Genomic DNA, 27,718 nt, shown 5'->3' with positions numbered 1-27,718 from the left:
CACCGTCACAGTAAAGAATTCCTCTGTGTATCTATTTTCCCTTTCAATGTGAACCCATTCCTCCTTTCCCTATTCCTACAAATCCTCAGACCAAGAGCCCCTTCAGACACTGAGAGCCGCTCTGATACCTCCACGCATTTTCTCTTCTCCATCCCGAACAGCCCCAACTTTTATTTTTTTTTCCTTTTTCCCCAAGTGCGGAGCCGCCGCCCGCTCATCCGCTGAGCCTCGGGGACATCTCGTGGCACGGAGCGGAACTGCACAGGCACGGGCAGGCGGGCACAGCGCGGGGAGTGACCGGGGCCACCGGGACCGTGTGGCCACCACCGTGACGGCACCGCGGTGGCCGCGCTCAGCCCGGGGACAGCGGGGACGCTACGAGCCGGGGCTCCGCGTCTCCCATCCACCGCCGGCCGCGCCGGGCCCTGCTTAGCTTCGCAACACGACCCACTCCGCGCCGCCGCGCGCGCGCAGGCGTGCTGGCCGTACGGCGGCCGGGAGGGCGCAGGCGCGGGGCCGCTCCGCCGCCCGCCGCGTAAACAAGGGCCCGGCGGGGATGCGGCGGGGTCGGGGCGGCCGCGGGGGCCGCGGCTGAGGGGCGCAGCCTTCCGGAGGTGTTTCCTCGTCCTCCCCCCGCCGGACGGGGGTGGCGAGGGCTGTCCCGCCATGAACTTGGCCGGGCAGAGCGGCGACGCCGGTAGCGGCCATCTGCTGTTCGCCAACTTCAACCAGGACAACACGTAAGGGAGGCTGAGGGGGGCGGGCTGAGGGGGCCTGGACCGGGGAGTGGCAGCGGCCGGGGGGGCTCTGAGCGGGCCTGGGGGGACCCTGAGCGGGCCTGGCCGCGGGCAGAGCGCGCTGGGGTCTCCCCGGTGCCGCCCCTTTCCCTGGCGGGGAGCGCCGCTGGAACCGGCCCGTGCCGGGGCCTCGGGGCTGGAGCGGGGCCGGGATCCCCCGCAGGGTGGAAAGCTGGGAACAGCCCCCGGTGCCCTCCGGCTGCATGGGGAGCCGCGGGGACAGGGACAGGCCGCTCCTGCCGGGGCCACGCGGCTCGGGGGTGGTGGCGGCAGCCTGGTGGCCGCTCCCTCCCCGGGGAAGTTGAGCTCCTGCTTGGGAGCATCGCTCGCTGTTCCTGGGGAAGGGGATGGAAGGAGGGGTCCTGCTGCTTTTTGCTGATGTTCAGCCCTAGAAGGGCCTGACGCGAGCCCCAAGTATTCCAGGACGTGCAAAGACTTCATCCAAAAGTTCCTCGCAGCTTTCTTTTCACACAGTTATTTTATTGTCACCTGCTACGTTGAAGCAGTGAGACGTAGGCTTGAAGGTGATTTTATGAGCCCATGTTACTTTTGGTTTTGATTTAGAGAAGAGGCCTTTCTCTGATACTTGAAACTGCACTTCCTTGGGCTTGGGATGGCTCAAGCTGCACGTCTCACAAATTACTTAATCATTGCAGCATATTTAGATCAATTAGTGCATATTGTTTTTATATGGGGTATTACAAAGCAGTATTTTTAATTTAGGAACCCCCTATTAGTTGGGATTGGAGCACTGAAGTTCATTTAAAGAAGGATTCGATTGTCTTAACTACCTGAGAAATGAAACCGGGGAGGGAGTAAGAATTGAAAGAGCTTGTACTCGAGAAAGGGGGTTTGTTTTAGGAAGTGAGTAAGAGGAAATGATCTCAGGTTGGCATCACAAAGTGTAGCCCACGTGTGTGGTGGAGGGTTTGTTTTTTTAACGACTTGTTCTTTTTGCAAGCAACAATATCTTGTCCTCACGAGGGAGATCTGTGCCTGTCGTCAGCAGGTCCTGCAGCATATGGGAGTTGTGAAGGTTATTTCTGCTGGCTGCCAAGCACAGTTACATCACAGGAGGAAAGTCTCTGCTTTTGTAGGCTTTGTTGGGGGTGAAGAGATGGGCAATTGGAGCTGGATAGGTTTGAGGCAAGAGACTCTGGCAGTAAATAAGTTGTGGTAAATGATGGGGGGAGCAGTAGTGCCCTGTGTATTTGTGAGTAAATCATTATCCCTATATTGATTCGAGGCAGAGACTTTGCAACTGCTTTTTACATTTTTTCAGTGGGTGCCATATAGAGCTCACTCTGTCCATATAAAACATGCCCAAGTTTTGCTCAGCTACCATTCATTTTTTACCTATTACTGGGAAAAAAAAAACCCAAGTCATAATAATTAGGGGATTTGTCACCTCTTTCTTCTGCAGTTTATAAGGATCATATATAACTTTTTGAAGTTCAGCTCTGTTCTCAGTGTGGCACCTCTGCATTTCCAGTTGCACCTTAGCTTTGTGGAGACCTTTATGTACCTAAAGATCACTGAGTTGTGACCAAAAAAGCCCAGTTAATTTGAACAAGAGCTGCAGGTTGGCTTGAGAACAAAACCAAGACAGAAATAGCAAGAAAGCAAATACAGCATAAACTTATCTAAGTTAGTTTTGGCTTGTACACCTTGAAATCTTTCTTCAAGGAGCATAAAGGTGATCCCTTTATAACTTTGAGTTTATAGGGACAGAAAAGGGACACCTGGCCAATGATTTCATTGCCTCAGTTGGTTGTGCTACTGCACTACTTTTTCCATTTCATTTTTGTAAATAACAAAAAAATGTTCTTTGATAGCTGGTTTGGGATTTCTTTTTGTGTTTGGTATTCTAATATCCATTGTGTCAATAAATTATATTTTTTAAACATACAATTTATATATAAATCACCTTGAGATTAGCTGATGAGAATTTTGGTGATGTATCTTTTATGTGAGGCAGACCTGGCCCATAGATCTTTGCAATTCTAAGTTTTGGGTTACTAGATCTTTTGTGTCATTTTTGAATATTTTTGAATTCAGGTATCTGATGTAGAAATGACAGAAATATCAAAAGGCTCCTGTTCATATTTTTGTCTCAAAACTCTAAAATTATTTTAAAAGGCCACTTAATTTGAGATAAAATGGGGTGGTTGATGAGGTGGGAAAATCTCTTCTTACTAACATTGTCTTAAATAAAACTCCCCAAGACAAGCAGTAAGTATAAAACCAGTCTTGCAGATGCCTTTGTGAGCAGCTTCTCAGTGAAACACTTGTCTGATGTGGGAAGTGGCCCAAACAACCAAGTTGCATTCGAGTTCCTAAACTGAGTAGAACTTAGTGATTGTGTACATTTTTTAAACAGAAGTTTATTTAATTTTTTCTCCTGTTTCCCACCCATGATCTCTCCTAGTTTCTTGTTTGAGTGGAGGAACAAGAAGGCAGCAGAGTTTATAGTGTACTATAAATATATACTATATATATAGTATTAAAGTATATAGAATATATATACTACATATTCTATATACTGTTTCATATACTATAGTGTGTGTATATATATATATATATATACACACTATATAGAATATATATTTTATATATCTAAGAGATCACAGTTCACCAGGTGAGAGGAGCTGACAAGAACTTATTAGGCAAGACACTTTCCCATGCTGGGCCTCAGAAAGGTCACCTGTTTTCAACTTTTACAGGTAACTGAAGCCCTTCTCCAGACAGGCAAGGTAAACAAATGTATATTCTTTCAGGCAGTATATGAAAGACAAGCTTTGTTTATGTCTGCCCAGTCAGTAGAGCTCACATCATGCTTTAAGGTGCTTCAGTAATTAGAAAAATTGCTGACAGACAAAACTGGAAAATAAATGACATGGGCTTATTGTTGTTACTACATTTAAAGCTTTTACCTTCACCCTAATAAGGTGTCAGTTCCACTCAGGCTTAACTGTCCTGCTTATGTGCACAGGAGAGCCAGTTCCTTGTCTTTGGAAAAGATGGGGCTTGTTGCTGCTGAAAAGAAATATCAAGCTAACTTTTCTTTGGTTTTATGATTTGCTAATTAGTTACTCTCTCCTGTAGGAAGATGAGCTTCATGCTGGCTCTCAGTCTTGGGAAATTGGATTGCTGGTAGTTAGAAGAATGTTGTCATCACACAAGTTGCTGTTCCCAGTTGTTGCAATCCTTGGTGACTGAAGCAGATATCCTCAATCCTGCTTTTTGTCACTCACTTTTCCCAGACTTGGCTAATATTCATTCATGGATGCTGTGTGTAGTGACATTGTCTCTTGGAATAGTATCTGCATTATTGCAAGTGTTGTCTTGCCTGTTTATGCCACATTGCCCCAAGCTTTATTTACATGAGAGTTTTGAATTACTGGCTGGGACTGGAACTCTGCCTGAAAACACTTCACCTATAATGCAGCAGAAGCATTTGGTTTGTGGCTTCTCTTTGATATAATGTTTTCATTAAGTAAAAACCCAGAGAAGGGTATTTTCAGAAGATCTTAGTGTGCTTGTTTTGGACTGAGCCCTTTTCCCCAGTGAATCAATCATTGCACAACTTGGCATGAGTGGCATTCCCTGATTGAGAGGCAGAAGCTCCAGCTTGCAGATCAAAGTGGAGCAACCCATCGGAATCCGGGTGTCCCAGCAAAACCAGGCAGTGGAAGCTCGTGGGTGGCCTCAGTGCTAGGTAGGTTTGACAGCTGTAAATCTTGAACAGTGGATACTTGGGGAGAAAAACCCAAGTGCAGTTTGTGTCACTTCTGGGAAAACTGCTGAAACTGAGCATAGATAGGTTTATGAAAAATTAAACACCTCACAAACTCATAGAAGCTTTAGGTCTCATAAGGGAAATGCTAATGGATTAGAAATTTGTGACTTTTAAAGCAAAGCATAACTTCAGGACCCCAAAGCTTGTATGTATTTATATAATAGGTAAAACTTTCAGTATTTAAACTCTTGCACAGGTATTCTTTGGAAGTACTCACAAATGGTGTTCAGATTCAGTTTGCACCCCACCCACAAAAAATGACCCCACCAAACAGCCTGCTTGTGCAATAGTGCAAGTGGGCAGAATAGAGAAGTTTTAGTCATCTTTTTTTAAAATAAGTAATTGTGGGACAGCATTTGGAAACAAAGTAGTCACTGCAGTTTTGAAAACAGATTTCTGATGAAAGGGGAAGAGGAAACCTTTTGTTTGGACTTCTAAGGAAAACACTGGTGTGTGCCTTATTGGCAAGGATTTCTTCAGGCTCTGCATTCATTTATGTGTGGAGTTGCACATGAAATGTATCACTCCATATATTTCTTCTTTCCAATTTAATTCTGCCCTTTATTTCCCAAATAAATCAGTTTCATTCTACATTGTGAGCAAATGCTGCTGTCTCTGTATGCACCTGGCATGCTTTGTGTCCCAGAAGCTGTATCCTCATTCCCTTATCCTGTGATGTTTGGAACTCTGTAGTAAACTGCTTGTGGTGGGAGGAACAAGGGTTAGGTGCTGGGCATTCACTCCTCTGCCTTTGTTTCTCCTAGGTTCAGGTGTCCTTCACCCGTGATCCTTGAGGACAGGAGAGCTCTCTATTCCAAGGAGAATTTAAAGCTAAACACAGACCAAAAAAAGGAAGGACAGAGCGGCCCCGTAGCTCCCACACTCAGGGAGGATAGCTGAGACAGACAAGCTGAGACAGACAAGCGTATGTTGTGTTTCTTGCTGTTGTTGCACAGGGCACAGCAGCTGAGGGGGGCTGCTCAGAGGAACTGTGCTCAGTGTGTGACCATTTGGATGGGGATTTGGCCCCAGAATAGTGATATTGGATTATGGACTTGCTGTTGTCCCAGCCTGCGTGTGAAGTGATGAGCAGGCATGGTCTCCTTTTGCTGTAGCAGATTTAAGTTGGAGTTTTCTTTTAATACAAGAATAATGGGAAAATCTCTTGTGGGTTGTCAGAATGTTGCTGGCAAAAACATTGAATGTATGAAGTTTTGTATCTCTTTTCCAAAATAATGACCTTTGATATTAAGACATGCCCATGAGATGTGTTACAGCAGATATTTTGGAGGGGGAAATAAAGCAAGGTACATTTCCTTAGTAATTCCAATGCTTATGCCTTCATTGATTTTTCTTTCATTATTATTATTATTTTCCCTCTCCTCATCATAAGCCAAAATGTTTTGTCTGTGGAAATTTACATTAGTTTTGAAATGAGATGGAACATTAGTATAATGAGACTGTATCATAATGAAAGTAGGCTTAATTAACCAGTTATTTAAAGCAGTAATGACTTTTAGAGTCATGTTTATGCTGCAGCTGCAATTGATTTAATCTTTGAGAGAGCTGCCCTTGTTAGGAACTTTCTGATTAATGTAGAATATTTCTGATTAATAGTTAAGGTCCTCTGTGATATGGAAAGGAAAAAACTGGTTTTCTTCCTTCTCTATGTATATTAAAGAAACAAAAGAAAACCTTAGGATTCTGACCCAGCTGAAAAAACTTGTTCCCTTTAAAGAGCCAGAGAGACTGAAGCAGCTGATTTCCCACTTTAGGCAAGTGCACTTAGAGCAAGTGTCAGCATCTTCCAATGAATGTGTGAAATCTCCCAGCACTGTTTGCTTGATGAGGATAGTTTTAATTATTTATGGTAGTCACTCTTGAAAATACTATCAAGATTTATGTAGCCTTGGATCAGTCTGCAGCATTATCTCTGCAAAAAGTGGATAAACACAGTTCCATAAATCATGGCTATATTGATAATTTTATACTGAGGAGACAACCTTCATGATGAAAGAGCTCAGAGTCCACAGTCTGAAGTGTGTAATAGAGGCTGCACATAATAGAGCTAAAACCCACATGTGTATAGCATAATGTTAGGGAAAAAAAAGCCATTTTAGAGAATATTTATTTTATTTTCAATTTCAGTCTCTCATCAGCTTCTGAAAATCAGTGATTATAAAGCATAACACCTATGCTGTAAAAGGAGCTTCTAATAAACCACAGCAGCTTCTTGTTGGCCACTGTCTATCTGAGCAGGAGCTGAATGGCTTATTGATAATATTTCCTGCCCATATGCTTGCACATTTTTGCAGAGGTGAGGTAATTTTGGCTAGGTCCTTGTTTTGTGGATTTGGCCATTTAGATGGCTGTGGGTGTCTTAAGGGCTTAAGTGTAATATCAGTGCAGGGGAAGATGGGAGATTTAAATCACTGTGATTATGCTGGTATAATTCAGCCTAGTGGGTTCTTATTACATATAAAAAGCCTTTTTCCAGTAGTTTCATAAGAAGTAATTTAAGATTACATTTAAAAAAAAACCCAAACCAACAAAGCAAACCCTCCAAAAGCAAGACTGCTGTTCCAGAAGAAAAAGGGGTTATTTTGCAGTTACACTTGTACACTGAAATGGGTTTAATTATCTTGACTTGAAGTGCTCTGTGTAAACAAATAATTTGTGACTTCCATCACCTCGATCCTGAAATAAATAACAAAAAGCAGTTGTCATGGATGGAAAGGTCCATTTTGTGCTTCTGCATTTTGGGTTCTACTCAGTCTAATGACTTTTATCATGTACACAATTCAGGTTTGCCATTGTCTACAGCTCATTTGAATGAGGTATAGTCATAGGACAAGAAAAATTGGTTTCCTTGCTGCTTTCAGTGATGCTGTCAGTAAAACAGTGATTCAGCAGTATTCTGTATTTAAAGCTGTAAGTACAATTCAGGAATCAGTTCTGCCTAGAAATACAAATAGCTGCTGGTGGGGTTCTCTGTGAGGAAATCATCCTGTGTCTTTTGTGGATCGTTTATATTGCAAGGAGTCTTGTGACTCCACTTATTTTTAACTCTGTGGAGTGCTTGTTTACCTTTGCAAAGTGACAGTTCTGGTGTCATTCTTTGTGAAACTTTCTTCTGAGGAAAACAGTAGATGATATAAGAAAAGCTGACTCATTGCTTTGTTTTACCAAGTTAGACTTTCAGGGTTTTTTTTTTCATAATGTGTGTTTTTGTTGAGTTGTACAAAAGTAGTTGAGCAAAACCACTGAAGTGTCTTTGGTGATTAATCAGATGGAGACTGCTGAACATACTGATTTTGTCTGAAGGAAAATTAAATTCAGTATTTCTAGGGTGACTTAGAGGAGCAGCAACAAAATTTTGTTTTATGATTGCTTCTCTATCTTTAAGCCTAATATGCTTTTTTAATATCTTGGTTATTGAATCTGTGGAATTGAATCTCTTGCTTGCATGGTTCATGTTTTAATTTGAAGGTTTAAACCTTCTCAAACATAATTTCCTAACCAGATTGTGCCAGCTGTATTTTCTTCTAGAAGAGAAGGTCATACCATCCTACAGAAGTTGATTTTGTAGCTTAATTTTGGGGGGTGAACTATATGAGCAGCAATTTTTAATCTTCTGGGTATGCTGAAATTTTAAAAAGACTCACTTTGGAGCCACAAGTGAAAATACAGAAAGAACATGAAATCTAGGAATCTTCATTGTATTCCAAATGCTGTATTAATTGTTAGTGCATCTGAACTGTAGAGAATCATCTTGCTGAGTTCAGAAAGGCATTTTTGGCAGCCTGACTGGCACGGTTGGATTACAGCCCTGTGTTGAATGACTTGCCACAATTTAGGGTATCCAAGTGTATTTTATTGGAATTTTCCTCCATGTCTCTTGGCAGTAAAAAATATATGAACTATAAGCATAATAATGCACTTCTGTAAAACTGTATTGACTTTAAATTTTCTTTATCTGTGGCATAAAATCATCCTGCGGATGGGGAGGGGAAACAAGAATGAGCCATTGTCTGCTGCCTTGATGTGTAAAGACCTGCAAGACAGGCTAAAGGTTTTTCTAGCTTAAAATTTAAGACCTGCCTTTGACTCTGTCTGGAAAAGCAATTAAATGGTCTGTGAGCTAAGTGTGAAAATTGAGTAATGGAGGAAAGAAGGGGTTTTAGTCAGTTTTTTAATGTTCTGCTATTGTTCAATCTGTTTAACATCAGTCCCTAGCACTTTTTAGAGGGTGCCTCTGATCACAGATGCAGTATCTGTAAGACTGGGACCTGACAGTGGGGGTGCTAGAACATCATCATGTAAAGCCAGAGAAAATTAGAGTTGGCAGTCTTTAATTACTTTTTTTTTTAATATGAAAACTCTTCTGGGATGCCTGGGGATGGTTACACTGTAAAGAACAAAAATCCCCAGACAGCCCAGTTTAAAAGGTCCTGGAGGTCACCTCTAATGATGAGGCAATGATGTAATTGGTTTGCATTACATTATTCAAGTCATCATCTTCCCTCCACACTAAAGCTTTTAGCCTGTGTGAAGAAATCACCGGTGAGAATTGGGCAGTAGGTTTACTTTAGGCTGTGAACCCTCATTTCATAAATGTGAAGCAGAATTCCACACCCAAATTCTGTAATTCTGAAGCTGTTTGGTCTAATCAGAATTGAGGAAGCTGTCTGTGTCTGTTATGGCTCTTTTGGACAAACTTTTATCACTTTCCTTACTGAGCTAACCCAGCTGGAGGTTTAGAACTGGGTAAGAATCTGTCCCAGGGTAATCACAGCTGATGGAGTTGATGTTCCTGACTGGCTTGTTTCTTTTGCAGATCCCTTGCAGTTGGCAGTAAATCAGGCTACAAATTCTTCTCTCTTTCTTCTGTGGACAAATTAGAGCAGATCTATGAATGCAGTGAGTATCTTTTTCTTTTTTTTTTTTTTTTAATCCCCTTAGTTGGCTTAATGTGGGAAGAATAAGAAATGTTTCACTTTTTCTCAGGTTGCTTGAAATTGGCATAAAAAGAACCTTAAGTGTAAATATCACACAAACACAAAACAGTAATTGCAGGCAGGGTAAAAGTATGAATCAATGTTCTGTATTTAAATTTTATTTATTTTAAATTTATTTTAAATTTTGCTGGTATGGTACAAAATTTGGTAGTAGCTATGAGAACTCTGCTTTTCTAATAATGTCCAGCCAGGTTCCATAGCAGCTGGGTATAAAAATAATAATTTACTCATGTGAGAGAGTGTCTTTTGGGTCTTTATACTGGCTGTTGGGGCATGGAAGCACTGATATATCTTTATCAAATAAGAAAACAAAGCCTTAATTAATTTTCTGTATCCTAATATTTTCTGTTAGAAAATTATTCTTTAACATGGTAGCTGCAGGCTTGCTCATCCAAAAGGGTGAATAACTCAGATTCCCATAACTTCTCAATTGTGATCACAGTTATTTAGGATCTGAGGTGAAATGGAGGGAGGCCTGGGGGAGAAGTGGTGTCCCCTGTTCTGTCAGCAGTTCACAGACTTCCCTTTTTTGAGATGCTAATCACTCAGCTATGAGTGCTATGCATGAGTATCCTTGCTTTCCTGTAAACTCCATGTGAGCAGGTGGTACCAGTTGCTGTGATGTCAGCACTTACAGTGGGATCCCATGACAGAGCTGTGCTCGGACTCCATTCCCAAAGTGACCTGACCCTGTGGCATGTTGAGTTTGGAAATGGGGTGTGATTCAGAGCACCCATTACCTGCAATGACAGCCTGCTTCTGTACACAGTCAATGGAGAGAAGTAATTGGGAGGTTCAAATTAGGCACCTGTGGTCAGATTAAATTGTGTTGTAGCTACATCTTCCTATTTGAGTCATGGTCTGGTTGTACTGGTTAATAAGTGGCTTGGATTCCATTTTCTACATGGAGTTTATGTACCTGACCTCTGCAGCATGTCAGGCACTTGCAGTGTCTGGCCTGGTGTCACCCCAGGAGACTCGGTGCAGATGAGTCCCTGTTACACGAGACACTGAAAAATGTCCTGGGAGGTCAGCTGCACTGGGCAGGACTGCATCTTCTGGGTAGGCCTTGAGAGAAAAAGTACAGATTGAATAAAAAGCGCCTTGTTCAACATCTTGCAAAAGCTGATAAAAGCTGGAATTTGGACCTGCTGATTCCAGTCCTGTCTTCATACTGTTCTGGGATGCTTGTATTGACTTAAACTCCTGGGTATTTAAAGTTTTCTGAGTGTTAAGTGTGTGAAAGCTGAGCACAGAGTATGAGGTAACATTTAGTAGAATGGTTTGGGTTGGAAAGGACCTTAAAGATCATCCCAGTTCCCTTATGCCAGGTTGCTCCAAGCCCTCTCCAACCTGGCCTTGGACACTTCCAGGGATCCAGGGGCAGCCACAGCTTCTCTGGGCACCCTGTGCCAGGGCTTCCCCACCCTCACAGGGAAGAATTTCTTCCATATACTGAACCTGAACTTCCCCTCTGTGAGTTTCAGCCCATTACTCTTTGTCCTCTCACTATAAAAAATCCAGTGGTTTGGCCTGTGAAAGCCAGACAGTCTTGGTTCAAAGCAGATAGAAATATTGACAAGCCTTCATTTTCTTTGTATGAGTCAAATAACTTTTCAGTCCTGGACTTGTAAACCATGCCTGTTAAAACTTGATACGAGGGTGGAGGGCTTCCTGTGCATTGGGTTCCTCCTTTCCTCAAGGAAAGGTGTCTTGAGGCCTCTCAAACCCAGTGCCTCCCACTTCCCAGTTTAGTTTGAGTCTAAAGACTTCTTGTCTTGAGTGAGCACTGTTAAGGACCCCTCCTTCTCTTCTGGAAGATTGATCTGCCAGCTCTTGTGTAGGTGTTAAAACTAAACTGCAGAATATGCTTCAGCTGTCTTGTGTTTGAGAGAAATACAAAAAAAAGATGGGAGATGTGGCTGCTCCCATCACTGACTTCTGCTGTGACTGCAAATCTCCTGACTCCCTGAGCAGTTGATCCCACTGTAAAAACAAGCATTAGATTGGAGGGTGCTTTAAGGCTTAATGAATGCTTCTAACATGCTCCTGTTCTTGGATTAAAAATGGAATAAAGGCACAGCTGATCATAATCTAGCTGGCTCTAACCAGCTCTTGTCTGTGATGCTACATGCTTGTGTTTATGAAACTAATCTTGTTATGTGTTTGCTTGTTCTCCCCTCGCTGCTGATACTTAATTTGTTTTGCAGTTCTTTTTGTTCTTACTCTGTTTTGAATCTGAGTTTCTGGCAATGCTCAGTTGTGTAGTGTAAAGGAGATAATACTAATAGAAAAAAAAAACCTGAGTAACAGCATTGCTATAGGGTTTATTGCTGCTAAACATATGATTAATTCAGGTCAGCTGAACATAGGACGGGTAGTATAGCCTGGTACCCTCTTGAATAGTTGCTGTTGGGAAGCATAAATTACTTGGCAGCTGTGAGGAGATTTTATCTCTTCTTCCTGTTCAAGGAAGACAAAGGAGCAGAGGTGCATCCTGTATTTTTAAAGTGAATTTAATTAAATGCCCATCACAAAGCCTTTCTTTAAAGGTAACTGTCTGCATTATAGTCTTTGTATGGTAAGACTGAAGGATTATCAATACCTTTGAGGCATTTGGCTTATTGAAAATTTTTTCTTCTGTCTGGTGGCTTAGTTGTGCCCTTCCCTGTGTACCTTCCCTGCTGCCCACCCTTCCCATCAGTGCAGCATAAGACAGCACTATTTCCATATGAATCCCTGCTGCTGTTCCTCTTCTGAAACACCAGTTTTCCTGCCTGCCTGGGAGGATGACGATTCCCAGAAGCTGTGTCTGCACACTTGTCCCTGCTGGGGAAAGAAGCTGTGCCCACCCTGGAGCTGGGAGCAGTCAGACTGTGGGTTTAGGGTCTCTGAGTGCTGCTCCTCTGACTCTTGTAAAAGGATGTCACCATTTTGAAGGACTCCAGGCTTAGGATGGGTTATCAGCTTTCCATCTGTAAAATATTTGAGAGTCTTTCATGTAGCTACTCTGATTCAAGGAACATGGACCTCTGCATTTCAAAGTCTCTGCTTACATTTATTGAAGCAGATTTTTGTATTTCTTTTTTGTGTGTTTTTTGTAGTATCAGAAAAATGGAGAACAATTCCTTGAAAACAAAGTAATTACTAAAATGCATTATCCCTGTTGCATGAGAAAATTGAATTTTCAAAGCCTCTGTGAGCTGTTATGTCTTCTCTGGAAAAGTACCATATTAAATACAAGATGTAGATAAAAGTCAATTATGTAGCATGGAGTACTGAAAATGCAGAGTGTAAACCTGCTCCTTTTTCATAAGTAGGCTGTTTCTCTCAAAAAAATGTAGGACATTAAATATTTTGTGTTCATTTTCTTGAAATAACTGCCCAGAAAAATCACTTGGGAAGCAGACATGTCCCACACTGATGGCAGTGCCATATACTGAGAATGTTGAACAGAACTTTTTTCATGGAGTTTCTGTCACTGCTGATGAGAACAGTGCACATTAATTAAGTAATGTTTCTCTTGGCCAAAACAGAAGCCTTCAGAAACAAGCTCTTTTGGGTTGTTTTTTTGGGTTTTTTTTTACTGGCAGTTTTATGGTTTGGAATGTGTTAAGCATTGAGCTAATCCAGAAGCTGACTCCTGAAAAATTTGTTTTGATGGATCGAGGCCAAAGGCTCAAGTCACTTGTCTTGACTGGGTTCTGTAATGAAAGGGCAGGTGTAGCCAGTGGCTGTGAAAGAGCTGCAGAGCATTGTAAAACTCTCTCCAGCTTCTCACTGCCATGAAAACTGTGAGCACTGTGTTCCTGGGGTTTTGGAGAGGAGTTTATGGGATGGAGGGGGAGGCACAGATGCCAGGATAACTGGTGCTGGGACTTGGCCTCCTGCCAGCATGGTCCAGTGCTGTGCTATGATCAAATGCTCTGAAATCATCTTTGCCAGAGATCCTGGGCTCTCCTCCCTCCTGCTGTTTGCTCACACAGGGATTTGTGTTCCTCCTTTGCTTTCAGTGCTCCCATAGTAGAAACATTTGGCAAATCTGATGTTTTATGGCTCTGCATGAATGCTGGGCATCAGTGACTCCTGCACAAATTGCTCTTAGGGCCTGTCAAGGTAAAAGATGGTGTGTGTGGAAATGCTGATTGGTGGCTGCAGCAGTCTTGTGGTAAATGAGTTTCACCAGCTTCTCTGAGTTCTGTAACCTTTCTTTCTCCATAGAGGGGTAAATGGAAATGCCAAGGGTTTGGGTCATCAGAAACCCTTTGACAGCATAATACAGCTTTAAAAACAAAACCCAAATGCATCCACAAAAAAAGGCCAAAAAACGTTTGTTTTCCTAGATTTCTGCAGTGATAAAAGAAAATTGTAAAATTCTGGAATTCAACAGTTTTCTGGGTTTTGTATCTTTGGGATTTTTTTCTGTTGGATTCTGGGCATGGGGAGTAGACACTGTTCAGAAACATAAACTTGTGTGACACCTTGGGAAGGGGGGAGGAAATCTTTGGAAATCATCACTCACTGTGTAGGTTTTCTGCTTTAACAGCCTGTCCCACCTTGACTCTGAGCTGTCATGACAGAATGTTTGTGTGGTGTTAAACTGTATTTTTGCATAGACTGAATCTATGATTCCATGATTTTCTTAGACAATATTTCCTGTTGATGTGCATCATTCTTCTCCCCTGAAATGTCCCTGTGTATTTTTCCCTCCTTCCTGTGGTTGCTCAGCTGACACAGAAGATGTGTGCATTGTGGAGAGGCTCTTCTCCAGTAGCCTGGTGGCCATAGTCAGCCTTAAAGCTCCACGCAAGCTGAAAGTTTGTCACTTTAAGAAGGGGACAGAGATTTGCAACTACAGTTACTCCAACACCATCTTGGCTGTCAAACTCAATAGACAGGTAAGTAGTGATTTTACCAAAGTGGAAATGTGGGAAAGGGGTTTGTGGATCTTATTCTGGCCCTTCCTCTGCTGATTGATGTCTCTTCCTTTAGTGACAGAATTGCTATTTGAAATGTAGAAGTACTTTTCCAAGTGTGCCTTCTGTATGGCATCTCAGTACTTCTATTTGGTCAAGTATTTTTGGTTCTGTGTTCATATATTTACTTGGGGAAATACCCTGAGTAAGCTGGGCATGCTTTGAGTAGGAGGTTGGACTAGAGACCTCCTGAGGTCCCTCCCAGTGTGAATCATCCTTTTATCCTAAATGTGAAAGTATGTGAGACTGACATTTTCTCTTCAGGTCAAAATTTAAAGGGATCTATTAAATTGTTTTGGTTCTAAGTGCTGTTGCTGAATTCCTCTCAAAAAATCAAATCTAAAACATGTCACGCAACTGGTGAATTTTTTAAGCACCTGGAAGCATAGTTTGCTGTATCACTAAATCATTAGTAGGCTCTTCAGCAAGTACAGACTTCTGTGTCTTTAACCAGTTCATTCAAACTAGCGAGAATGGCATCTGGAGGAGAAAACCTTAATGTCTGACTTTGCCCCCAAAAAATGAGCGTGGGAGGAGGAGTTTCCTGTTTAAAGTCATGAGAGAAAGAGTGGGTAATTTGATTTCTGGCACAGGGAGTTAGTGTAAAATGAGTAATGTCTAATTAGTCATCCACATGTAGTCTACAAAGTAAATGAGATGATGAAGAACTTACTAAGAGTTAAAAAAGAAAGACCATTCACAAATTATTATGGCTAAGTTATAGGCTTTGTGAATGGTTAGAAAGTCTTGTCTGTTTTCTCTGTTTAGCAAAGCAGAAAGTAATTTCCATTATTTCCACATGTAAATTGGTACAGAATAAGAATTAAGTGAAGGTTTCTGGCTTGCTGCCTTAAACTAGTTATGGGAATTCAGTTTGCCCTGGTGAGGTTGAGGGAAGTGGGGTGCAGTGCTCGTGTCAAGAGCTGGATCTTGTGTATCTTCTGTCAGATTCTTACTTCTCCCCATCAGGTGGGTACAACCTCTTCTCTATTGGAAGGTCCCTACTGCATTTTGGGATAGAATTTTTTTAGGATTGATAGCTCCATATGAACTCCATTTCCACATCACCATTTTGTCCTCTTTCCCTTTTCTAGAGGCTGATAGTATGTCTGGAAGAGTCTCTTTATATCCACAACATACGAGACATGAAGGTATTACATACAATCAGGGAGACACCTCCCAATCCTGCAGGTAAATGTGATGGTATGATCAGCAGAACTCTGAAAAGTGCCTTCTGTGTCAGTGTATGAGGATCTCTACAGGGAACTGTGGTGCTGTTAATTCTGCTTTCAAATACAATAACAAATATGAGTGTTGTCTGAAAGCCTACATGTTGGATCCAGCTGAGATCAAGTAGCAGGCTGTGCCCTAAACTGCATCTTCCCAGTTATTTGGTCTCCTGGAGTGGATGTGTTGAAATGTTAGAAAAGAACAGGAGAGATAAAAGCTGGATTTTGACAGCACTTGGTGTTGTTAAAGACTTTGTCAGGTTAATGCTTTAGGAATCATGGCAGACATGGGAAGTTCTACTGTTTAATCAGTTATTGTAACTCTGTTGGTATTATTCCTTTTCTGTATTATATTAAACAAACTTATGCTAAATAGTTGCATATATTGCAGATTGACTCTGAGATTACTTATCTTTGTTTCTATTTCTGTTGATAATTTGAGTTATTTTTGGGACATTCAAGCACAGAATCAGGAAGTTTTACTGCATAAGTCTTGGAATTTTCCTGTTTCTAATCCTGTTTCTGCATCCCTTCTAGGGTTGTGTGCTTTATCAATAAACAATGATAATTGCTACCTGGCCTATCCAGGAAGTGCAACTATTGGAGAAGTACAAGTCTTTGACACCATCAATCTGGTAAGAATCCTCGAATGCTGTTTCTGCCTCTAAAGATGCAGGTTTTGAAAATGACTTAACTTGCTCAGAGGGGAATTACTGGACACTTAGGTTTCTGTGGAACAGTTTGCAGCATCTCTTGCTTCACAGAATGTTAGCAAATAAAATGCAAGTGCTGATACTAGATTCGATTGAGTAGAATTGGGCAAATGGATGGAACCAAGTAATTACTATTTGAATTGTCTTCTTGCTGCTTGTACTCTCTATGTATATGCTTCAGTGATAATTTTATGTACTTAGTTACTGAAAAAAATATTGAAGCTGTTGTCCAGAAATTAAGAACCATATTTGCCTTGAATGTGCTTAAATATGCAGTCAGAAGTAGCTTTTAACTTGTGCTGTTCTAAGGTTCTATTTTATTGATTCACTACAGAGAGCTGCCAATATGATCCCAGCTCATGATAGTCCCTTGGCTGCTTTGGCATTTGATGCAAGTGGTACTAAACTTGCCACAGCCTCAGAAAAGGTAAGGGAGCTTTTGATTGCCTTGCTAACAGTGATAAAAATCAAATTTGTCATTAAGTATTTTAAGTGTGCACAGTTCCATGTGCAAGTGCCAGGAAAGAAGGCTTACATTTAAAATGGGAAATCTAAGTTAAGATCTGTTAATGATATTTGACACAATTTCCATGCTGTGAAATATTGGATAATAAGGTTATTTAAATAAAACATTTTAATCTGGCTGTAATTAGGGCAGTCCTCTGAGTGTTTCTCCCTTTAGTGCAGGATACTTAATAGAAATTAGTTGTCTTGTTTTGATTCTGTCTTCCTAATGAAAACAAGACAGTTAAAATCCAGATAGAGAGAAGTGCTTTGCTAGTCTTTGGCATGTGATGACAAATTGTTCATGTAATGTGTGTAAATTAGAGAGTCTGAAGCCTCTGCTCTTTGAGTAATAAGCTTAGACTATAAAGGTATAACTGATTGCACCTGATAAAGGCACAAAGACATCCAAGTGATTGCACTCGTGGTACTTGTCTAGTGTGCTGGTTTTCATGATCAAATATGATAAGAAGGGCTGGTTTTGATGCACAGCTTGTTCTCTGCATTAGTAGCTCCCACCTCTTGTTTCTGTACTCTTCAAACACATCCTACAAACAGGCTCCATAAATACTTCATGTAGTATCTGGGCTGCATCACAGCAATGAGTTAACAGCAAAGTGGTTTGCTGCTTCTAGTTGTGCTCACTAGAGCTAGTAACATGAATGAACTTGAAATGGAAAATGATCTATTTCTGGTTTTTTTCTTTGCAGGGAACAGTAATAAGAGTGTTTTCCATTCCAGAGGGACAGAAACTCTTTGAATTCCGAAGGGGAGTGAAGAGGTAAAGTTCAGCTGGGTTAATTACCTGGTACTCATTCCTTATGGTTGATTTCCAGTATGTACAGCAATTGAGCTGGCATCCTGATTTTTTTTTTGCCTGTTTTCATCTTCATTCATCCCTGCATGTATGCTTATAACACTTTCAGCTTGAATGTTTTCCAATTTCCTTCCTTTGGACTTGACTATTCTATAAATCAATCCTGTCAGAATTGTACTCCCTCTTGCCTTTTAAAATTTATTGGTGAGGGAACTTGTTTAAAGTGGGTCACCTTTTGTAAGATATATTGTATTCTTATGGAAATTGGAGGCAGTACATCTAATATTCTTACTCTCTTCTAAATCCTTCTAATGCTGTGGCCAGTGAAAGCCATTGTGCAATGGTGTTGAGGTTTGTGGGAGCAGTAACTCTGTGCTTCTGCTGTACTTTATAGAGGGTAACACTGAGTTCAGATTGTTACTAATTGATCCCATATCTGGTAAACATCAGAGCTGAGCATCTTTAGTCTTATGCTTGAATAGCTTCAAGAAATTATCAGAGAATTCAAAATGCTAATTATTGAAGGGTGTTTTTTGTTACTTGCAAAGTAGTGGTGACTTTAGAAATCCTCTTAACTAAGCCAAATAGTTTGACTTCCTTGTGTTTCTTCTCTTTTTTCTTTCTTGCCAGGTGTGTGAGCATCTGTTCATTGGCTTTCAGCATGGATGGCATGTTTCTGTCTGCATCCAGTAACACAGAGACGGTGCATATCTTCAAACTTGAGACTGTGAAAGAAAAGTAGGTTTCAAAGGTGTTTTAGATTTTTTCAAGGAAAAGGATTAAAAGTTCTGTACTCACCTGAATGAGTTCTCAAAAGTGTGGACAGACTTCTTTTGAACTTCTACTGTAAAGTAAAGGGCATAAGAAGTCACTTATGAATCAGCAACTGCAGCTGAGCTGTGTACTGTTCTCCCACTGAGTAGAAAAGGTGTTTTTCTGCCAAAGAGAACTTGGCCATCCTTCACAGAGGAGTGTGGAGCAGTTTTAACATTTTCAGTTACGTTTGTTTCACCTCTTCTGACATCCATATGGGAAGAGCTATGTCATCAATGCCTTCCAGTTGCATATAGGGAGCTTTAAAAGACACCAAGTTATAAAATCTTCCTATTTATGATTTGAGAGGACAGTCTTAATTCCATTTCAGTGGAAGTTACTGGAAACAATGATTTGCTTAGTGATAAACAGATTAATAAAATCCTGAAGCATAGTGCTTTCCAGTAGATTCTGCTCTTGTATAATGAATGTTATAAAATGCAGTCTTATATGCAGAAGTATCAGTTTACAATCAAACATGCTTAAATAACAGGCTGAGGGTATTGGAGGACACATTTTGTCCTGTTGTATAAATGAAGTGTGTTAGAATTCTCAAGGGTATTAGTTATTTCTGAAGAAAAACAGCTGCTTAATATCTTTTAAAATAAAATGTTTTCAAGTGTTTACACACTTTTCTCTCTAAGGTGAAGGCAAAGTGGGTGACTTTTCTCTTCTGACTTGTAGACCTCAGGAAGAGCCTACAACCTGGACAGGTTACTTTGGAAAAGTGCTGATGGCCTCAACAAGCTACCTGCCCTCTCAAGTAACAGAGATGTTCAACCAGGGTAGAGCCTTTGCTACAGTCCGTCTGCCCTTCTGTGGGCACAAAAACATCTGTGCACTTGCCACGTGAGTACAGAGAGGGAGCCTGCACTGCCCACCCTGCTGGGCTGTTTGGGCTCTGGAGAGGCTGCCACTGGAAAACACAGCTTCATCTGCAGCAGAGCACTGCTCACCTGTGATCATTCCAGTTTAAGAGCAACGTGGCAGAGCCAACACCTCTCAGTCCTGTGAGAGAAGGAGGAAAGGGCATAATATTTGGATATATGTGGATAGGAATAGCCCATTTCTAAGTGTTGTTTAAAGATGTCTTTTAATTTTGAAGCAAGAATATTGAGAACAGACCCGTGGGCTTCTATGGCATTTGTTTCCATTAGTGCTATGGGGAGTGATGGTGTATGTTGTTAGTGAATTGCAAAATTAGGCAATCCAGCCTAACCATTAAAGAAGTCTTTGAAAGCAAGTTCATATAATTCTTGTCTCTAAAACAGCGTAGCATTCATTAAAGTTAATTTTGAGGACTAAATCTAATCTTTTATGCTGTCTTCCTCAAAGGCAGGTCCCATTTGGCACAGCTACCAAAGTAATATAGCTGAGCAGTAGTAAACTTACTTTGTGGGGGTTTTATAGTTTTTATGCTAAATTGACTTAATGTCTGTACTCTCACTCCTCTGATCTCAAAGCACCCTTTAAGCAATAATTAAGCTTTGTAACATTTCTCAAATAAGTAAATCCTTCCCGTTAGAATATTTGTCTCTGGAGTTGCACAAAGCTTGATAACAGGATGGTAACTTCTGAATCTGTTTTACTGAGTTATATATAATTGCTTGATTCCTGTGGCATCCTGTTAGCCCCAAAATGTGGTTATGCTATAAATCTTTTACACGCTCTTTCCTGGGTGCTCTAACTGTTAACAGCATTCCTTGTCCAGGAGCTAGTGTGGAAAATAATGCCTTGAAGTCATAGAATCATTTAGGTTGGAAAAACCCTCTGAGACTGAGTCTAACCATTAAATCATGGGAAGGGAGGAGAGCATGCTTTCTTATGTTATATAATAATCTGCTATTTAATAACTTCTGCTCTAAACCTTTCTAGAATCCAGAAGATCCCTCGTCTGCTGGTGGGAGCTGCTGATGGGTATCTCTACATGTACAACCTAGACCCCCAGGAAGGAGGCGAGTGCACACTAATGAAGCAGCACAAGTAAGTCCACGTTCGCTGAGAACTGTTGTGTTTTATTTCCTCTCAAAATTCAGTTTCTTCTCAAACTTAGTTCTGTTCTGGGAAAAGTCTAACTTAAAACAGCACATTTCTTCAAAGTGATCTTTTTCCAGACCTCTGACATGAATGAGTAATTTCAGAATCCCCCTGAGCCTTCCTTCCAGATATCCCCTACACCAAGCACCGCTTTACCAGCAGAAACTGAACCCTGTCCCAGTGCAGGGAGGGATCAATCGCTGCTCTCTCTGTGCTCCTGTTTCATCTTGGCACTTTGAGTTGAGTTACTTAAACAAGAATTTGAAACGTGTGACACCATCCTCTTCATCAATAAATGAAGTTGTTACAAACATGAGAAAGATCTTACTCTGACTTCACAGAGGGGATACTGGCCTGTGAAATTATCCCTGTTCTCTCTCTGCTGGTGTCCTTATTAAACTTCCCTGCATATAGGCCAGGCCGGTGTTCTGTAATAGTACTTGAGAAATAGGACAATGCAGTTTCTCAATAAGGGTTGGCAGGAAAAGCCAGGGTAATACAGTCAAATTACTTGATCAATCATGGAATTAAAGATAATAACTTGTGATGATAATTCAGGTTTGCAGCTTTGGTCAACCTACAATTATGGTCAAAAATCATACATTTATCTGAACATGGAAAGACATGACCTCTGCTTGGAGATGAAGTGAAGCCTCATAGAGGGAAGCCTTTACCAAGTTGTTAATCTTTGAAGTGCTCTAAAGGGCTTTCTAGTATCTGTGTAAGAAGCAACTGCTTGTGTTGTGACAGAGCTCAAGATAACCTACAATATTGGTGATTGGGATGGGGTTTTTTAATTGTGCAGTCTGGTTTTGGGTTTTCTTTTCTTGCTATGAGCTACTAGGATTTAGATCCTGATGCTGATGCTGATTTCTTCAGAAAAATACCAAGGGTTGTCAGGTGCTTTCTAGCCAGGCCTCTGGAATAGAGGGACCAAGTTCCTCCTGTTGCATTTCCACATACATTATTCTTGCTCATCAGATGAAATATTTTGCTGTAGCTGCCAGCTCAAGCTGTCTTGTGCCCAGGCAGATCACCTCTCCAGCTAACCCCTCTCTTCCTGGCAGGCTCGATGGCAGCATGGAGCCCGCCAACGAAATTCTGGAGTCTGCATCGCACGACCGGCCGTTGGTAGCGCAGACGTACAGTGCCGCTGTGACTAAAGGTACATATGTGCCTTCCTCACCCAGCAGGCATGGTAAGGAGAAGGCTGGGAATGGGGCAGGGAGCACCTCTGCCTGTTGCTTCCTTCTAGATGGCTGCGTGAGCTGGTCCACGTCCGCACCGAGCTTTGCGTAACCGCGCGTGCGAGGTGGAGCCTCGGTGAGCAGTAGGAAAAGAGCACTCGTGGTGTGCAGTAGCTTTCTGTAGATGGGCCACTTGTCTTTGCTGCTTTCTGGGTAGAATTTTGCTTGAGTTGTGGTTGATGGCTGTAGTGATAGTTTCAGTAGTTGCCACATGGTTCTTGAGGCAGTTCTGCACCCAGACCTTGTGCAAAGCATCTGAATTATAGCGCTGCTCCCTTTTCTAAAAAAATTTTTATGAAAGGTTAATAAATGCTGCTGTTGTTCCTTTATGGGAACAGCGACCTTTTAGCCTGATTCACTGCTCTGATAAATCAGGAGGATGAGAACTTGGTTAATGCTGCAGCTCTCCAAGTCAGTGGAGCTTTTGCCACGTCTGGCACCCAGGTTAGTGCCTCGCTGCAAAGGGAGGGCGGTCAGCACATGCCAACCTCTGCACTGCACTGCATCAGTGGAGGCTGAAAACAGCAGCTGCCCAAAGCTCCAGTATGCATTGCACACACACAGGAGTTTAATTTTGATCATGAACTGCTCTTGGCTTGGAGAAACACAGTCGTGAAGCAGAGTCATGATAAAAACAAACATAGGGTGGCAGTGAAACTATTTGAAGTAATGCCTGGTACTTCAGCTCCACGCATTCACTCTGGATCCAAGCCTTAGTTTGTTGCTGCTGATTCCCCAACTCCTTGTTCCTTTCTCTCCAGCCTATACGGATGACCTGGGTGCTGTGGGTGGAGCTTGCCTGGAAGATGAAACCAGCTCACTTAGATTGGATGAAGACAGTGAGCATCCCCCCATGATCCTTCGGACAGACTAAACTTGGACCTGTGAACTCACTCCTGAAGCAGAGAACACTGGCTTGATGTTTCTTGAGGAATCTCGTGTTATGCTGCTATGAACTTTGACATGAGTTGGGAGAGAGGATGACAGACTCTTACAGTTTTAAGTCGTAGCTGTAGTTCTAATTCTATACAATTGGAAAAATATATGGTTTTCAATTCAGTGGCTTTTAATCTTGCTTATCTATTTTAGCTGTGTTTATTTTTTTTTTGTTGCCAAAACCTGCTGTTTGTGCAGCCCTCAGAGCCTACTTAGCTTTGCATGCATTCATGTGCCAAGCAAGCATAGGAGGGGGAGAGAGAGAGAGAGAAGCCACTTTATAACAAACTCGAGTTTGTATTTTTTTTATATATGTATATAATATTTAGCCTATATAAGGAAGGAGTAGAGAAGTGGTTCTGGAAGCTGAGACTAGTTCTGCACTGACAAAGGTCCAAATGGTTTCCTGTGCATGGGCTTGCAGGCATACCTAGTGACTGACATGCAACCTCTCAAATGCAATGGCCTGTTTTTTTTGGGTTCTCCCTTCCCTTTCCTGGACCATTTTGTTAATTAAAATTCCTTCTGAATGTTGTGTATTTGTGGGACTGTTCTGTTTGTTGGGATGGAAAACTGGAAGTGTTTCCCTGCGTAAGGATATAGAATTTAGAAAGTGCCTTTACAGGGAAGGAAAGGAATTGCTGCAGGAAGAAGAGCTAGAATGAGGGAAGGATTGTTGGAGAATGTTGTCTGTACACCTTTGGTACTTGGGTGTCTGTAGCCTGTGGTGGCTGATAAGCTTGTGGGTTTTTGAGAAAAGACTTGGAAAGCACTTTCTTTCTTTCCTGTAGATTGTCCTGTTTTCTTGGCAGAGTAGCAATAACCTTTTTTTATACCTTTTTGAATTATCCAAAGCAAGGATTCTGTCAGGCTGGAGGGAAGTCCCTGTAGGGTTTGGCAGCCCCACTCTATAAACAGCCTTAAGGTTTCCTGCTAGAAGGCTCTCAATTCCTGCTTCTTCTCAGTCTGGGGCTGAGTATCCTGCTCTAATAGTGGAAGTTCTTGATTTTTTTTCAGATTCTGATGTAAATATAAATGATTTTGAAAATTTAATTTACTTCTGGGTTCTCTACTGCTACATAACAATGCTTTTCTTTCTGATTATTTTTCCCATTCCCCTTCTCATCAGAGTACCTCTTATAGATACACTCAAGGACTGGTAGTTTCTTTGGCAGTTTTGGAATAAATCCTTGACTGCCCTGACACTGACTAGGGCTCTTCAAGGCTGAGCAGTGCTGCAGACTATTTTTAGGGTTGTAATGTGCCTTCTCTTAAGTCTTGGATAACAGTTATTGAGAAAGTGATTAGTGAAGTACTTGGTGAGTGTTACTTCCCTTTGCCAAAACGAGCCTGCTTTGCCTTCTGTGTAGCAATGTGGGTTGTTTCCTTTCTCTCTACTGACTGCTTGCAGAGAAGTAAATACCAGGAGAGGCAAGGAAATTGCAGATCTTAAGAGGAGGACAGAGGCTGAGTGCTCCAGCTCTGTGTGAACTCCCTACCACTCCTAGGCAGTGATGTTCTTTTAGCATTGGTACCATGAGCAAGTCTTCCCTGGAGCAGTAGCAGGCAGTGGGCTCTGTCCCCAGAGCCCTGTGTGGGCAAATGGGCTTCCCCTGCCTCTACAAGTACAAAGAAGGAGGCAACCCCTGCCAGGAGAGCTCTGTCAGGGAGGCTGCAGTGGGCCCGTGTCAGTGGAAGGTGTTTGTACACAAGTGTGTGTGGGAGAGAAAGGATCAGGCTTGTTTATTCACTGCAAACCCTTGACTGTCTCCTAAGTAGTTGGTTGGAGTGGCTTGTGGTGTCCTCTCCAGAACCCAGCACATTCCCAGCAAACCCCTGAGTCATGCTGAAGCCTCACTTGGTCTCTTGACTTTAAGGTCTGGCTGACAACTCAATTCCACGGTCTGCAGTTATTTATTTATTTTCTGCTTTACTGTTCTCAGCTTTGCTGTGATGTTCCAAGCTGCAGAGTGAAATACAAGTCTTGAAGTAAATATAAGCTCAGTGAGCTTTGCTGGCAAACTGAACCACCCAGGAGATGTCTTCTCATTCCAGACTAAAGCTGGTTAACATTCCTGATAACATCCTTGGAGGTTTGGCCTAGACTCCACAAGCACAGTTAGCAGTAAACATGCACCAGCAACACAGGTCTGCTAAGCACACAAGTCTTACAACTCCTGAGTGTGGCAAAGGCCATGTTACACCCCTAAATGTAATTACTAACTTTACTGTTAAAATGGAGATCATTTATTGTACTAATTTTATTCCCTTCTTAATTTCCTTACCTTATTTTCCACAGGTGAGTAGGAGATCCCATATTCACTGCATTTGTGTCTTCCATATGCTGTAGTGTGTTCCTGCTCCTGAGCCACACACTGTGGAATTGCTGTGCCCTACATGGTTCACTCTTAAATAGAAGCTGAAAGCCAGTTAAAAGTACCTTCTTGCTGTTGTAAATGAGAAAATCTTTTTGTAGAGCAAAAATATTAATGTTCTGAGGCTAGTGACCAGCTAGTAGGGTGGAGCAGCTTGTTTCTGGTCCCCACTGGCTGTGTATTTAAGAGTGGTGACAGTAGTTTAATTGCATGAGGATATAAACTTTTTCTCAGATAAAACATGACTGATGTAATTTCCCTGTGATGGCCTTAGGCCCTCAGTAACCACCCTGTTGTGGTGTGCTACCAAAGCTAGAAGCCTTTCAGGTTGAGGGTTTATCCCAGTGACACAAAGATGTATTTCGTTTTTTTTTTTTTTTTTTCTTTAAACATAACCAGAAATGCTGTTTGCAGCTGTATCCTCTCCTGAGTGTGGAGCATGTGATTGCACTGTTGTTCTCTGTGAGTCAGGTGGTGTCTAAACATTTCTGTTCTGATGCTCTGACAGACCCAGGGCAAGCCAAGGAGGCTCGAGCCCTGTGCTGTGGCCACAAGCTCCTGGTCACAGGATATGGGAACACCTGTGCAGTCCCTCAGTTCAGACTGACCTTCCTTGGAAGGACAGTGTTTGCTCTGTACAGCCTGTCTCTCTCTCTCTCCATATGGGCTGCACTTCTTGATAGCTTTTAACTCAGTGGAGGGTTGAGGCAGAGAACTGAAACAACCAAAGCTGGGGAGGGGGGACCACTGAAAAACTTGGAATCCTAAACTCAGGTCTTAGCTTGCAGTGGGATCAGTTCCCAGTGAGTACCGTGGGGAAGGAGCTGTTTCTCTTGATGTGCAAATGGGCAGCGAGTGCAGGTCCTCGCTGCTGTCTCGACATCTGTCTGTTTACTCTGTATTCAAGTTCTGAGGCAGAAAGCTTTTATCTGCCCTGGCCTCTTCTTATGTCACTGTTTCCAAAATACAAGTGATAGATACCAATCTAGCAGTTAAAAGGCAGGGCCTGGCAGAGGAGGAGGAGGAAGTAGAAAGCATCAAGGGGTTGGTAAAAGCTGTTTGTTCTGGTGCCCTGTTGAACAAGACATTGGCACGAGTGAGTGCTCCCTCTGGGATCAGGTGTGTGCTTGTACCTTGCTGCTCTGGGTCCTGCATGGCGAGTTTCTTGGCTGTGTTCTGCACAGGGTGGGGGTAGAGGTGGTGGCTTTTCAAGTCTGCTTGAATGCAAATAAATACCTGAGAAGACCTTTAATGCAGTGACAGGTGTCTGCACGGAGGGAACTTGGTCTGACCTGTGTGGAACAGTGAGAAGGGAGGAGCGAGCAGAGGAGCCCTGGGCTGGGTGAGCGCTGAGCCCAAGCACAGCACTCTCTGTTACATCCCATGCTGTGCTTTCTTGGCTCCAATAATGGCATTAGCACCAACCAGCATGCAGTAGGACAGTAGGATTTCTCTCCCTGTGGGTTGCTGAGCTGTTCAGTATCCCACTGGTGTGTGCAGATGCTCCACTGCTGTTTGCAGAGCGACAGGAGTCTTTGTCCAAAGCGTTGGTGGGGATTCACTGCAGAGCTTTGGGAAGTTTTATTCTGTGCTCCAGCTGTCCTGGCTAACAGTCAACTTTATTTAACCTGTTAATATCTGAGAGCAAGGCCCGAGTGTCTTCTCCACATGTGGAGAGCAGGCCTTTCTTTTCCTGGAATCTGCTGGCCTGTGAAAGGCTTGCAATGAAGAAAGCATGGCTCTGACTGTAAATAAATCCTTTCAGATTCCAGTTGTACAACCAAAGGAATTCAGCAAATTCCTATTTTTCTAATCATGACATGCCTTCATTTTAATGCTCTTCTGACTGGCAAATCTCATCTTACACTGCTTTGAAAATAACGGGCAAGAAGTTGTAATTCTGGCTTGCAAACAGCTGCCGTTGTGCTCCTTACAGGTGTCAGTGCTGTGGCTTTGGCCATGTGGCTGCAGGGACCCTGCATGTGTCCAGCTCAGGAGTGGGGAGTTCTCCCCAAACCTGTAGCTCTGGGTTTCTGTGGGGTGTTGACTCAGCCCTAGGTCTACCTGGATCTATTTGCTCTTGCATTTGCTTCCTTACCTGGAGAAAACCCTGCATCCTGCAGTGCTCACTGACTGTTTGGTATCTGTGTTGATAAGTGGAAAAATCTGTCTAACATTCCACCTCACCAAGTGTCTGGCTCTCACTGCTAGCCCGTCGCTCTTTGTAATTTTATAACTGCCTAAGAAATTAAATCTGTGTTGTGATAAGTATTCTGTGTCTTCTTCCTTTTGTTTGCTACTTGGAGATGGGGCCGGATAAGATCAGGGTAAGGCTACGTGGCCCAAACAGAACAGCAGCAGTTCTGAGCCCTCAGTCTCAGCAGTGCTTTGTAGCTGCTCTGCACAGACACTGTCAGCTTGGGCTTTGCAGGGACTGGGAAAGGACAAGCTGAGTTT

The 27,718-nt window shown here is 42.4% G+C and overlaps 1 protein-coding gene across 2 annotated transcripts; it reads left to right on the top strand.

Moving 5' to 3' along the window:
- The first annotated feature begins 501 nt into the window (after positions 1 to 501).
- On the top strand, positions 502 to 27,532 carry WIPI2 (WD repeat domain, phosphoinositide interacting 2). Of its 2 annotated transcripts, none has more exons than XM_036392233.2 (12): positions 502 to 740; positions 9,434 to 9,516; positions 14,343 to 14,512; positions 15,685 to 15,781; positions 16,357 to 16,454; positions 16,867 to 16,959; positions 17,747 to 17,817; positions 18,484 to 18,591; positions 19,351 to 19,515; positions 20,542 to 20,649; positions 21,771 to 21,901; positions 22,712 to 27,532. In XM_036392233.2, the coding sequence occupies exons 1-12, from the start codon at positions 667 to 669 to the stop codon at positions 22,822 to 22,824; spliced, it is 1,311 nt and encodes a 436-aa protein (XP_036248126.1). In that variant the 5' UTR covers positions 502 to 666; the 3' UTR covers positions 22,825 to 27,532. The 2 variants fall into 2 exon arrangements, with proteins under 2 accessions (XP_036248126.1, XP_036248127.1); XM_036392234.2 differs by having other exon boundaries at positions 503 to 740; positions 21,771 to 21,868.
- Positions 27,533 to 27,718: the final 186 nt, after the last annotated feature.

Source organism: Molothrus ater, chromosome 16 (genome assembly GCF_012460135.2).
Source record: "Molothrus ater isolate BHLD 08-10-18 breed brown headed cowbird chromosome 16, BPBGC_Mater_1.1, whole genome shotgun sequence".
Lineage (NCBI taxonomy): Eukaryota > Metazoa > Chordata > Aves > Passeriformes > Icteridae > Molothrus > Molothrus ater.
This window is presented reverse-complemented; position numbering and strand designations above follow the sequence as displayed.

Bases quoted from the DNA above. Each gene is read 5' to 3' on its own strand.
- WIPI2 (XM_036392233.2), top strand. From the start codon at position 667: ATGAACTTGGCCGGGCAGAGCGGCGACGCCGGTAGCGGCCATCTGCTG. The intron at 9,517-14,342 runs GTGAGTATCTTT...GTGGTTGCTCAG, and splicing joins AGAGCAGATCTATGAATGCA to CTGACACAGAAGATGTGTGC. The intron at 15,782-16,356 runs GTAAATGTGATG...CATCCCTTCTAG, and splicing joins GACACCTCCCAATCCTGCAG to GGTTGTGTGCTTTATCAATA.